Here is a 13970-nt window from a genome sequence, read left to right on the forward strand (position 1 = left end):
AGTGTGTGTGTGTGTGTGTGTGTGTGTGTGTGTGTGTATGCATGCATGCATGTGGTAACTGAATATTTACTGATTTACTGTATAATTTTTAAAAAAATGCAATATCATGCTACATATCCAAGACTAGTTTCAAACTGGATTCAGGTAATTCTCCTGTTAAACTCCCAAGTGGCTGGGATCCCAAGTCTGAGCCTTCATTTCTTTACATTCTGTTCTATCATCAGATGTAAAACATTTTCTCTTTGTGTCCCAGGTTTCACTGCTGAAGTAGGAAATATAAACTGGATATTTGTAGGTAATATTGAATATTAAATGCCTTCCTTGCAACACTATAATACTAAAATGTAAATATAACTAAATATTTAAATGTATTGATTATGAGGATCATGTAACATTTCATGTATTATCCATTTTTATTAAACTAAGATTTGTTACATTTTTATACTGAACTGATTTTTAGAGAATGAATATTTGATTAATAATAATTTAAAATCAGTCTCTGCACATCTAAACTATTTTCTAATTAAGTCAGAATTACTAAAATTACTTTGGATATGTCTGAATAGCCCATAATTCAATGGGGATGTGTTTTAATTACAGGGCTTAGCTACGCAGTGCTTCACATAAGAAACACCGTCTTCATTCTCTGTGAGATTGGCAGCTGTGAATGGACAGCAACATTTCCATCTCAGAGGAAAGAGCTGTTTATTAAAATGTATTTAATGTATGAACTAGAGAGCTAATTATGCATCCATTCGTTAGTAGCATCTTAAATGGCAGCTGTGTGGAACCAAGGCAGATAATATTAATACACTGTCTTGAAATGAATGAAAGCAAGGAGAAATTGGGTGCTATATTTCAATCTAGGGCACCCGAGTGCCGCACTTCAAGTCGATTGCAGAACACGAAAATCCTCATTTTGTGCTGAGGAGAGAGATGATTATTATCCCAGTGTGAAAATAAGCCTGCATTGATTAATCTGTGAAAACAGCTAAAGAAAATGAATCCAACTAGCATTCATGCCAGCCCTGGGATTGAAGAACAAAGGGCTGCTATATTTAACAGTAAATAGAGATACGCATTTGAGAAATTGATTTTACAAAAGATGAGTTTTCTAAAATTACCAAGAATATAAAAGTCACTGGGAAATATAATACATGCAAACAATTTGTTTGTCCTAGGATTTGATATTGAAATGTTTATGTGTTCCCGAGAATAATATCATAGTTATTTCATCTTAATGTGAAATTTTAAAGTCTATTTTTAACTGAAAGACAGCTCACTGAAATTGTGTTCCCAAAGTATATTGAAGTTCTCATAAAATTAATTTTAGAATAATCTAACTTTCTCTCATACTATTTGAGAGACTGCCATTAAAAGAACACCTCCGACAAGTAGTCCTGATAGTACATGGGTATCATTTCCCTTAAAGGTAACACGGTCTAAACAAGTAGGGGTAGGAGATGGCTCAGTGAGTTAATGTGCTTGACACACAAGCTTGTCAACGTGATTTGAGATCTTCAGATCTCAAGTTAAAACTGGACACTAACAATCATGTAGTTCCCACTGATCCTAGTGTCCCTACTCCAGGATGTGGGAAGCAGACTGTCAGGAAGGAGACTTTACTTACAGGCCAACTAGGCTGGCATATAGAACCATGAAGAGACCTTATCTCAAACAAGATGAAGGACAAATGCCATAAGGCTGTTCTCTAATCGCCACAGGTTGCATACCAGAAGTGTGCATGCACGCACACACACACACAGACACTCATTCATACATGCATATGCACACATACACACACCAGAGTCTCACTACTGCACTGCTTATTTGGTAATTTTACATTTTAGTTATATTTAAGATCTCAATTTCGCTTCAAATTATCCACTCTTAATTGGACAGCTTTAGGCAAACTGGGAACCTGCTTCTGCCTTTGTTGAAGATTGTAAACTTTGATTGCCTTGGTATGCTTAGAAAAAAAAACAATACAAACAGCTAGTTTTCAGCTTGATTAGTTGTATCAAAAAGGATTTGAGGAAAGGAATCGTGGTAAGGATTAATAATACATGTGGGACCCATTCATGAGCCTGAAGTAGGAGTGTCTCCTGAGTTCAAGGCTACTTTAGGGTACACAATGAGATAGTAATATTCTCTAAATGGTTCCCTTGTAAGCTAAGTTTAAGAGTAGGGTGCAATAGAGATGTTTACATCTTGGGAGCAACCAACAAACAGGGGCAGGGGGAATACCCCCATTAGAGCAGATCATGGAGCTTAAGCCTGGTGTTTCTTTCTTTGTTCTCTTTGTTTGTTTGTTCCATTGTTACTTGTTGAGTGTCTTTCTGAGACCAAACACTGCATTATAATAGAAAATGGAGGTAGGTGAGGGAAGTAGGCAGCTAGAAGTTGAGTTTTCTTATCAATGAAGGAATGTAACCATGCCTACCTTTTTCACTGAACTAAAGGAAAAGGTTATAACATTACTTTAGACTACCAATTGATTCTGCCCTGTGTTACTTCTCATCAAGTTCTCATATACTTTTCAAGTCTGTGGATGAATTCCTCAGCTTTGGTACAATCCAGACTTTGACACCAAAAAAATATAGTTTAGATTCACATGAGACAAGCATCTATATTGTGTCCAGTTATTGTTCCCTATTTCATTTTCTGTGTTCTGTTCTGTTAACTCTTTTTTCAGTTGTCCCTTTGGCTCTCTTTTTATTGAGGTGGGGCATGCACTCTACAATAAGAATATACTTCACTAAACTCATTAGGTCCTCTGTTGTATAGAGGTGAGTCAAGACAGACCCTTCTGTCACTGACATAGAGAATTTGAGCTATATAGTAAGTTTCAGATAAATCTGAACCAAAGATAAGACTTGCTTCAAAATATCATACCACATGAGAAACAAAAAAGGTACAAAGCTGCATTTCCCATCTCCCCCAACTCAGCCCATGATCCACACTTCACTCATGATTTAGAGGATTTTTTTACCTCATAGGAAAACTGTGAAGATTACTTTTGATAATATAAGACTGTATTTGAAGAAAGATCCATTTGGGCTCCTGCATTGAGGAGGATCATGGCAGATGTAGATGGTAGTGAATAGAAACAGACAGAAAAACAGGAAGGGGATGATGGGGGAATTTTTCTCACTAACATTTCCTAGAGCGCATTCAGCTATGACTGCTTTCATGGGTGAAGAACTTAAAGCTCTGGCACCAAGCAAGTTGTAGAAGCCCTTTCACTTGCAAGCAGCTTCTATCAGCACTGTGTTGAGGACAATTCATATCCAAATCAACCCTTACATTAGTTATGAATTTTGCATGTTGATCTGCAACATGGCACAAATGAACAGTATAAGCAGCCATTATTTACTGTGGGTTTAAACCACTTTTCCGAGATTCTTTAGTGAGTTTTAGAAATGCAAAGATATATGGAGAATGACCAATGCATGAACAGGCTAGCTTAGTCCTTAGGATCAAGCATCTCAATGACATCTTTTTTGAACTGGTTCAAAATGAATTGAATGGAGACTGTGATGTTTTAAATACTTCCTGGAACCCAAATATTAAAACTCTATTTTTCCATTTAACTTCAATAACACCAGATTTAAAAAAAAAAGGTCTCTAGTCCCTGTGTTTCATGCTCACCAAGAACCTAAATGTTTAATGTATCTGGGACAATTTTTTTTTGCAACTTTAAAAATTGTCTAGATTTTTTTCCCACTATGAATGCTCCCCAAAGTATCTGCTTTCACTATAGAAATGCAAGCACATTACAATCTGCATGAGGCTTAATGGCCCTGAATCTGCTGAGCAGAGTCTTTGAGAAAGTGCAGGTCATTTGAGTAAAAATTCAGTGCACAGGAAGACTAACCTGGATGACTTATACTTCAAAGGAAGTAAAATGTTACTCAAAGGTGCCAACTCCCAAGTGATTGACATGAACTCTAGGCATTCTGGGATGCTCAAATTAAGAGGTGATACATTACTCACTCGCAACAATAAAAATAACAACTTTTAAAAGAAATATCCTTATCTCACACATATACACATAAAATGCAAGTTGTGAGCAATGTCTATGCTTGATTTATTTTGCATAAGTGGCTTAACTCCTCCCTTGTTTAATAACATCACTGACTCACTTTATACTTATGCTGTTCTACTACATGTTCGCCACTGTACAAAGTGCCTTCCCTAATAGATCTTAAAAACCACTTTGGAAATAAGTTCAAATAATACTGGATAATTAATGTAGGAAAGTCTTTGGAGAAAGAATAATCTGAGAGAGAATAAATACAAACTGAGTTCATAATGAATTTCTAGGTTTGCTCAGAAAACCTTTTCTTCTTCAAGATGGCCACTTAAGAGAGTCCAGACTAACTTCAGCTAAACGACCTATGACAGTTAGTGGCTCCCTCCTCACTACTTCCCTGAATATTTTCCTAAAAAACAAGTTAAGAAGGTGCTGCAATCCATGACGTTTCCCACGTGTTTCTCTCTGTGCTGTCCTTGACTGTCTGTCATCACAACATAGGATAACAGCTGATGCCTAGGAGATTTTGTGCGCTTTGTTAGTGATAAATAAATATGAATTTACTTCATATTTTTATAAATTTTTGGTATTCTAGTCATTTAGATAAGGCAGAAGTGTACATGCATCCTCTCTGAAAAGTAATTCTTATTCATTTATTTTATAGCCATAACCCAACCAGTGTTTCTCACACAGCAGTCCCCTGGTACTGAACACCCTGTGTTTCTTCTGTTATTTTCAAAGAGACAGAGCTGATTTAAAACTTCACTGTGAGGATTTTTTAAGAGGCATCTTGCAACAACATCATGGGACTAAAAACAATCGGCTATGAATCCAACCCTTGTACTAAATTTGAAGATACTTTTAAAACTCTAGTGTCTAGTAAATAAAGTCCTAAAGGAGCCACTAAACTCCAAATGCACTTCTAAATTTTATTCCTCCATCATTCTCCACACCTCTTCACAAGGGACCCTATGCTTCTTCCTCTCACTCTTGTTTCTGTTCTTAACCCCTGTAAAGTTCCATACTTGCCTGAGCCTAGGGTGACTTTGGAGTATCCCTTCTATCTCTGGTAGTTGCATTAAAAATATAGGCTAGGAGTGGTGAGAGGCTCACCATGGCGAATTTAAAGGCCTGTGGTGCACTCACTGTGTGAGAGCTCTTAAGATGCTAGGGTGCTGCATATGTCTACACCATGGCTGATTGCCCAATGTAGCAAATGTAAGAGACAACTGCATAAAACATGGCCATCGTGATAAACACAGTGAGGAAGGAAACTGGACATAAAAAGAAATAACATTCTCCAAACCTTGATTCATGGCTGACATTGAGATTGTGTTCAAAGCAGAAGCAAGGCCCCAATTAAGAGACATAAATAATTGGTTTCCTCTATCAATGATAAGGAACCTTGGAAAGCCACATGGCACTGTGGGATATCTTTATCTCAGAGGCTCCATGCTATCCCCAAGTACTCCCAGACCCAGGCTGACCACAAGCTGTTCCAGCATAGCACCTTGCCACGCTGGTCCCTAGAGTTAGTTCCAGCACCAAAGGGCCATATGGAACTAACCATAATTTATCTCTGGTTAGTATCTCTCTTGGCACCTCTCTACTAGCCACGAACTCTCTGGTTCCAGCTACCGGTAAAATCAAGACTCAACAAAGTGCAACCCAACAATCGGATTTATATGTTAAATTCTCAGTCCACAATACATCCACACAATAAACTCACAAGCAATTGATAAGATACAATCTACCCAACTAGATAAGATTGACTTATAGAAATCCATCCATTAAGAAATATTCACAACAATCTAAATCTGTGTAGAGACACATGGTGATGGATCGTGTACGTCTTCCTCCATGTTGCCTCTCTCCTCCTTTCTGCTTCTCCCTTTCCTACTAAAACCTTTGTTCCCACCTCCCTTCCTTCTCGTCTAATGACAGGCCTCATTTTATCTTGTGTTTGCCTTCATATACATCAACCTACAATACTGAAATTTTAAATTTTCATATCCAATTTTAGAAACTTTTTAAACCTATTGCAAGGAACAACACAGGGCAAAGGGGCTACATCAGTTGCCCTCCGTGGAGATTCCCCAGTAGATATTTTCATTGATTCTACTTCTCTATCATTTTATCAGTGTGTCTTTCTGATTGGCAGTTGCCTTTCTGTTTCTACTGTCTGTCCATGAGCATGTTAATTCTGAGTAAAGGACCTAGATAAGCCAGTTTCTGGAATCACTTCTGGATTGCCACCATAAATCTCCCTGTAAGCTATGGAGAGGTAGAGTTGGTTCCTTTTCTGGGAACTCAGATTTTTGCAGTCTCTGTTTCTCACACCTCTCAAATACTTGGCTGGCTTTCTATTTCTGGGTTCTTCTTTGGAGGGATGTGCTAAGTTTTAAAACACTGAGGGGTTTCCCTAGCCCTTTAGGGACCATCATATTTTCCAAATAGCTTATGGGAGAGGGATTTGAGAAATCTTTCTGTGCATACTTAAGTACTTCAACCTTCTCTGCTCTGTGCCCTGCACATCTCTCACATTGTGACCTGAGGTTTATCATAGATTTCAACTGTTTTCAGAATGAGAGGCACTGAAAAGTTACAACACATAGATCCTTAATCACAGAACGTTTCAATTAATTTAGTTTGTGGGACAGAGAGTAGATGTTTTGTTTCATTGTACTTTGAGTCCTATTTGATTCTCGTGGTAACCAAGGGCTGAGAACCACTGGTCAATATGTGCATTTCGCTATAGAAGTTTGTATTGAAAGATTAAATGGCATGGCTATGTTTAAGCTCTTCTTGCAGTGTAGCAGCATTGGAATGTAGTGCATAGCAAACATGGGTTTTATCTTAGAAGTCCGACTTTCTCTTCTTTGGCAAATACCGGGAGAGTTTAATTCAAATAACCACCATGGACACTAATGACACTCGCAGAGTCCCTCTTTCTGAAACAGAGCTGAACTTTAGCTTTCATTTGGTGAACTCATTTATTATCATTTCTTCAGTGGACCACTGTTTCTGGCATGACTCTCTTGACCTGTAATTGTGAAGTCACGTGTCTGTCACTGTCTCTCTCTTGCTCATAGCACCAGAAGAATGGACCACAACCCGCTCCAGCCTGAAGGCACCACCACCAAGGTCAGCCAGAGGGGGATACAGGGAACACCCCTATGGTAGATATTGAAGGTCCTCTTCACCTGTGACCTCCTCAAAGACAATTCATAGCCTGTGCTCTTCACATAAACAGCAACAAGACAAGTAATAGTCTTTTTTGTTTGTTTGTTTTTTCTATCCTAGGGATAACTGCTCATAATTACTCCCACCTATTCTTGTATTCTCTTATACTGTTAACGTGACATGGACATTAGTATTATTTTATAAAACAGACTGGAAAAAAAAGAGACTGGCAAGCATAGTTTATAAACCATTCTGTAGGTTGATATTCTCTTGATTGTTTTTTTTTTTAATTGTTGTGTGTAAACCGCCAACCCCTTCCCTTTCCTTTTCGGTTTCCTTTCTCCTTTTTCTTTTGTAGAAAAAAAAAGAGCATGAACCTGTTAGATTTTGAGTCTCAACCAACTAGCCGAACCTTTGTTTAGGGTTGTTAAAAGACTGTAATATGATTTTGAACTAGCTGATAACACAGTTGTAGATAAGATGTTTTAACCTGTCTTTTAATATCTGTTAGTCAGATGGAGATGTTCAATATTAAGTTGTAAATTTAATTTTTAAATGCTGTTTTAATGGGGTGGAAAACAAGCAGCTACTGTATGTATGTAGCTAACTGAATTTGTTCAGTGTTTTAACCTGTATTTGTTAAAAAAAGAAAAAAGAAAAAAACACACATGAAGTTCCATGTGTAAGCTTCTCTAAATAGGAACCACAATTTGTCAAATATGTTTGCCATAATTTGTCAATAAAGCTGAAGGCTTTTGTAAAAACTAAATTTGGAATTACTTGTTTTCTAACTTTAAATGCCTGCTTTATTTCTTTTTCAAGAGATGCCTAAAATGTTTTCTATTTAAAACTTACAAAAATGAACCCAAGCCTGTTTTTAAGATATCTGTGTAATACTTAAAAATGTATCAATAACTTATGGTTGTTAAATAATTTAAAAGTTAACAAACTAAACTGTGACATGAATCATGGTTAGTAAACACTAATGTACAACATGTTAATGGAAGAAATGGATTCAGAATAATAAATGGATTTTAAACTATCCTCTAAGCTTTATCTTGCTAAACACAAATTCTGATTGACTTGTTTGCACTAGCATGTCTCTCGTGAGAAAGAGTAATGGAGTATAAAGAGGTAAGATTACCACTTACCACTGTCTAAATGCCTAGTTCTTCAACCTTTGAGTTTCCCCGCACATTTAAATCTCCCATCCAACATGTGAGCATTGCGTAGATTCACGTGATTGTTTTCACTCGAAGGAGTGCGTGGGCTTCGTTCGCGTAGTTTATGACAGTTCGTTTGACCGAGAAATCATCAGTGTCAATGGCTAGATGTTGCTATTCAACCTCAAAAAACTTTATTTGTAATTTTCAGTGCTAAATATCACCGCCCTTGAAGGCAGTTTAGAGGGCTGATATTTCTTTTGAGACTATCAGACTTGATGGCTGATGATTATTAAGGAAATATGTCGCAGGACTCACAGGATGACTAAACGTTAAACAGGTAACACTAATAGTTAACTCTGTAAGTTTGCCTATGCAGCAGTAATGTTAAATCTTCTCAGTTATTAAGTTCCTGATAGTTAAAAAAGTAAACCTACAAAAAAAATATATATATAACAAAATAGGTCTACAGGCTTTTAAAACAACTAATTAAAATTAACTAGAGGCAGCAAAAATGATTTTACAATCTATAACCCTCAAGGTAATAAACAGAACTAAAATTAGCAATAACAGTAATGCAACTCTTGCTAACAATCAAACGTTAAGCTAAATTTTGATGGAGAGAAAGCAAGTGAAAGACTTGATAGCAGGGATGCATACCAAAACCGTTACTCTTCTGAACATAGTTTTTTTTGTTTATGGTGGCTTTTTGTCAATGTGATTGGTTTACTTTTTTTGCTGCTTCTCAGCTGAGGCATTTTGCTGTCTAGTTTCTGCAGCTGGAGTTGCATGCCAATAGTTTTATGAAGTGTGTGTGTTTGTCCTCGATTAAAATTGTAAACATGTGCCTCTTTTAAAAAAAATGCTGCTCAGTTATGTTTCCGTTTTCTATTCTTTCTTACTATTCCAGATCTGCACAAAGAGCACATAAATGATAGCAGATATGATGGACTAAAAGGGATACAGGTAAGCTGAGGTCTGTCATCTCTGACATAATCTTCACCAAAGTGTGGAACAACAGGAAGCTGTAGTAGCCAAGTGAAACTCTAAACGCCAGTCTGGGGGATACTGAAAAAAATCTGCAGGGAAACCAGCTAAAAGCAGCACGGAGTCATTTGCAATTACTATGTCTTAGTGTAAGATAGCTTCCCCAAATTCCAATTGTTCAAATTGCTACAGAGCACTCTCTGGGGTTCAGGCACAGATCCTGTGTAGCCCCAAATGTTCAGAGTCACAGACCGAAAAGAATGAGACGTCAATCACAACTGACACAGAGAATATTTTCATAAAGCGAATGGCGGCAGCTGAGGCTCAGGCGTGCTGCTTCTCTCAACAGGATGGAGAGCAGGATGTGACGTCACAATGAAAGAAACCTGGCCATCGAGTGTTACTGTTTGCTATGCCAGTCCTAATTCAGGTTCCTTCTAATAACCTGGTCGTCATTGCGTACATACGAGCCAGTCTGGCTCCCGTGTATTCTATACGAGGCTCACGTAAGTTTGGAAAATTATACGGGTTTACGGAAATTATGTAAGTCATATGCAAGCTTATATAAGTTATAAACTCAGAATCTCTCCCATGCCATTAGGACTTACCCATGGTCCCATGAAGCTGTGGAATGTCCCCTTGGCTCATTAGAGGGAGCAAGGGCAAGGCTGTTTTGGAGAGCTGTACACACCTGCCAACTTCTGCAGAAAGACAGGAAGAGTCACGCATATGCACAGCCTTCTGTAGAAAGGCAGGGACCAGTGCTCACCAGGGTGAAGAAATGTCAGTGGACAGAACCAAAGTTAGTCCCAGATGTCCCCAAGACTTAAGTTCAAACCACCAAGTAAAAAGAAGGGAAATACTCTCTTGAGTTATACAGGAACTCATGACCTAAAATACCTGAAATCCATACTCTGGATTGGTTAAGACTTTTTTCCTTACCTGGGAGAAATGACAGAGTAGTATGAAATCAAACTTAAAAATATGAAAACATTGTATATACACATATGCATATATATACATATTTTATATACATATACTTATATAAAATCATGAAAGTTATATATATATGATATATCAGTTATATATCCTATATATATGATATATATATGTATAAAGTTAAATATCAGATATACTTACTTCATAATTTACCAGCTCTTCAAATAATTGGAAATAAACAAGGTGGGATTCTCTGGAAACCGGGTGTGGAATTTCTCCTAGTTTAGGATGACAACCTTTCACGCAGTGTTTTTAAAAAGATGCTTCTCCCATGAGCAGTAGAAAGCTATGCTGGATTCCACTGCCAACATCCTATCTACTGACAAGAACTCAACTCAGTTTTGGCTCCTAAGTTTGTTGAACATTCCTATGTCTAATGCCACCTCATGCAAGTGATGAAAGTCCCCTGGCGCACTTTAAATCAACTCTGTGAATTCCATTGACATGCATTCTGTATATGCATGAACTCCCTGTGGATTTCTTCAGACCGTGAGCTTTCCACTGGCACACTGATAATCCCATGACATGTGGGAACTCACTCAAACACCAAATCTGAGCTCCTAACCAACCAGAGCTTCCAGGGACTAAGCCACTACCCAAAGACTATACATGGACTGACCCTGGACTCTGACCTCATAGGTAGCATTGAATATCCTAGTAAGAGCACCAGTGGAAGGGGAAGCCCTTGGTCCTGCCAAGACTGAACCCCCAGTGAACGTGATTGTTGGGGAGGGGCAGTAGGGGGAGGATGGGGAGGGGAAGCCCATATAGAAGGGGAGAGGGAGGGGTTAGGGGGATGTTGGCCTGGAAACCGGGAAAGGGACCAACATTCGAAATGTAAATAAGAAATACTCAAGTTAATAAAGAAAAAAAGGAAAAAAAATAGCATTAGTAATTAAGAAAGTTCTATGCCCACTAATATTTGCCAAAGTCTTACAACATAGAAGCTTGGCTAAAATAGTCAATTTGCTGGCATTTGAGAACCTTGTCAGTAATCTCTTCTTACTTTTAATATTTAGGTAGTATTCACCAAGGCCACTCAGCTTAATAACAATTGAATTGCTAACCACTTTTAAATGAAGTTTACATTACATCACATGTAAACATTTTTTTTAAAAATCCAGTGAAAGCAATCAATGCTTCAGGAATACATTTTTGAAATACTTCCTTTATTTCTTTGGTTGTTCATTTAAAATTGCCTGGGTTTGAGATCTCAAAACCACATATGCCCTTGGAAAGACACCCTGTATAGATAGCATCCACTCTGAGCTCATGCAACATAGACATATTCAGGGTTTGGTTCTGTTTGGTTATAATGGGAAGACAGTGCACTAGTAAAAACTTTGAGTGGGCAAAGTATTTCAAATTCCAATGCAATGACACCTGTCATTAAAAATGTTGTTTGCTGCTCCTGCTGGCTCATTGGGTAGGCTTACCTCTGGTTATAGAAATACTTAAGTAAATGTGTGTAAACATGTAATTGCATGGCAATTTACACATAGATTTGTAGCTGGTATAATGGTAGAACATTAAGTATAGTAACAGTAAGCACATTGCAACCTTTTTGTTTTGGGTACACATGCCAAACACAGGACCAGAAATTTTACATAAACACTAATATTAAGCACCTGTAATTAAAAAAATGGATCAAAGAAAGTAGCCCCATTCTGTAGAGATGACAGTAATTTCATACTGTTAATTAGAAGCAATTAGACACACCCCCCCAGAGCTCGCAGGGACTAAACCACCAACCAAAAATTACACATAGAATGACCCATGGCTCCAGCTGCATATGCAGCAGAGAATGACCTTGTTTGGCATCAGTGGGAGGAGGGGCCCTTGGTCCTGTGGAGGCTCAATGCCCCAGACTAAGGGGATGCTAGGGCAGTGAGGCAGGAGTGGGTGGGTGGGAGTGACTGGATGGATAGGGGAGCACCTTCGTGGAGGCAGGGATAGGGAAGTGGGACGAGGGATTTTAGGAGAGGAAACCTGGAAGGGGGATAACATTCGATATGTAAATAAACAAAATAACCAATAAAATTTTAAACATAAATAAATTAACTTTTAAAAAAGGAGCAATTAGAAACAGGGGAATATGGAAACGAAAGCTTTCTGTCCTGTGAGTTTTTACCTTTACTCTCTTTTGTTTCTTTGAGAGTTTATATTGTTAACAATTACATGGAAAGGAACAGGAGAGATGGCTCTGCTGCTCTTACAGAGGATCTGGGTTTGGATTTAGGTACCCAACTGGGGAGCAGCGTCTGCAGAACTTCTGCTAACTCCAGCTCCAGGGGAGCTGATGCCCTTTTCTAGCCTCTATGGATACTTGTGCATCGGAGGCATTCATACACACACACACACACACACACACACACACACACACACACACACACACACACACACAATTATAAATAATTCTATACAGTAAAATAATTGTAATCAGTCATAACTTAGAAGTTCAGAAACCCCAAATTTACCCTAATTCCTATTCTGTAGCAATAAAATGAATTCATTTTTTAACACACTGGAGTGTTTTACTTTGAAATGCATTTTTACTTTGATATTTCCCAAACTTAATCATTCTTCTAAAATTTCTAACTCCATCCCCGAAAGATGCAGACGAAAGCATCATCTGTTAGTTAGCACGCCTGACTGTAGCCTTTGGCAGAATGAGTGATTCCAGTTATAGTCTAGGTTCCCTTTGACATTATGAGAAAACTCTCATGCGATAAGATGAGCACGGAAGTCATTGCAGGGTTTTTTGTTCCGCAGTCACAGGTCAGAACTCCATTAAAGAACTAGGGTCAATTTCAACACAGAAATATTTTTGTGCAGTCAAACAACCATTGTTAAACGCACAAGTGGAGGAAGGAACCAGCCCATCTTGAGTTGTTTTTTTTTTTTTTTAAATCCCTGCTGCCGGGGAAATACGTTCCATTTCTCTGGTTATTCTGGCGTCCAGATGAATAGCTGAGTTAACAAACGGTGGTGCCATTGACTGACAGGTACTTGTCTTCTCCATCTAGCCTGCAGATTAATTTCCTGGCTCCTTATGCAGAATACATCAATTGAAAGATTGTTTACCGTAAGAGAGAAAAGGTCACTATACTTAGTATGCATTTTACATCTGGGTCTTTTGTACTCGGTAAGAGCAGGAACTGAGAGAAAATGAGATGCCTGAGTCATACACATTATAATCTTATGAGGGTCAGGTTTACATTTACAGACAGAGAGAGGGAAAGGGGAGGGAAGGAGGAGAGAGGAGGAGAGGAGAGAAGGGGAGGGGAGGGGAGAGGAGGGGAGGGGAGAGAAGGGGAGGGGAGGAAAGAAAGAAAGAGCGGGGAGAGAGAAAGAGTAAACATTCTTTTAAACTTGGTTAGTTACATATCAATAATATGTCTCTGATTCACTGTGCCTCACACTTCTCAGTAGTATATGGTACTTGTACGAGAGACTTGGATGGCTCCTTTACTCAGAATCTTTCTTGAGAGAGATTCTACTTGCAAGTTTCGACCGTGAATGAGTGAATGAGGATGTGCACCCTTCCCTCCCTCACTCTGAGTCCCGCACATAGGAACACAGCACTCCCTATTCTGTAACCC

General features: G+C 38.3%; 1 protein-coding gene across 7 annotated transcripts in view; it reads left to right on the forward strand.

The window, feature by feature from the left end:
* The window catches only part of Khdrbs2 (KH RNA binding domain containing, signal transduction associated 2), a 506659-nt gene that overhangs the window by 460529 nt on the left and 32160 nt on the right, over nucleotides 1–13970 (forward strand). For 3 of the 7 annotated variants that reach the window (XR_010054563.1, XR_005488845.2, XR_010054564.1), the window contains exons 9-11: nucleotides 7129–7180; nucleotides 9293–9348; nucleotides 9719–9875. Coding sequence is in view for 2 of the 7 variants with exons in the window: in NM_133318.2 (NP_579852.1) it covers nucleotides 7129–7226 (98 nt within the window). In the remaining 5 variants the exon portion in view is untranslated. Of the gene's footprint in view, nucleotides 1–7128; nucleotides 8262–9292; nucleotides 9349–9718; nucleotides 9876–13970 lie in introns of those variants that run through there. The other 4 variants (XR_005488846.2, XR_005488844.2, XM_039082989.2 and 1 more) reach the window with 4 other exon arrangements.

Source organism: Rattus norvegicus, chromosome 9 (assembly GCF_036323735.1).
Source record: "Rattus norvegicus strain BN/NHsdMcwi chromosome 9, GRCr8, whole genome shotgun sequence".
In the NCBI taxonomy this organism is placed as follows: domain Eukaryota; kingdom Metazoa; phylum Chordata; class Mammalia; order Rodentia; family Muridae; genus Rattus; species Rattus norvegicus.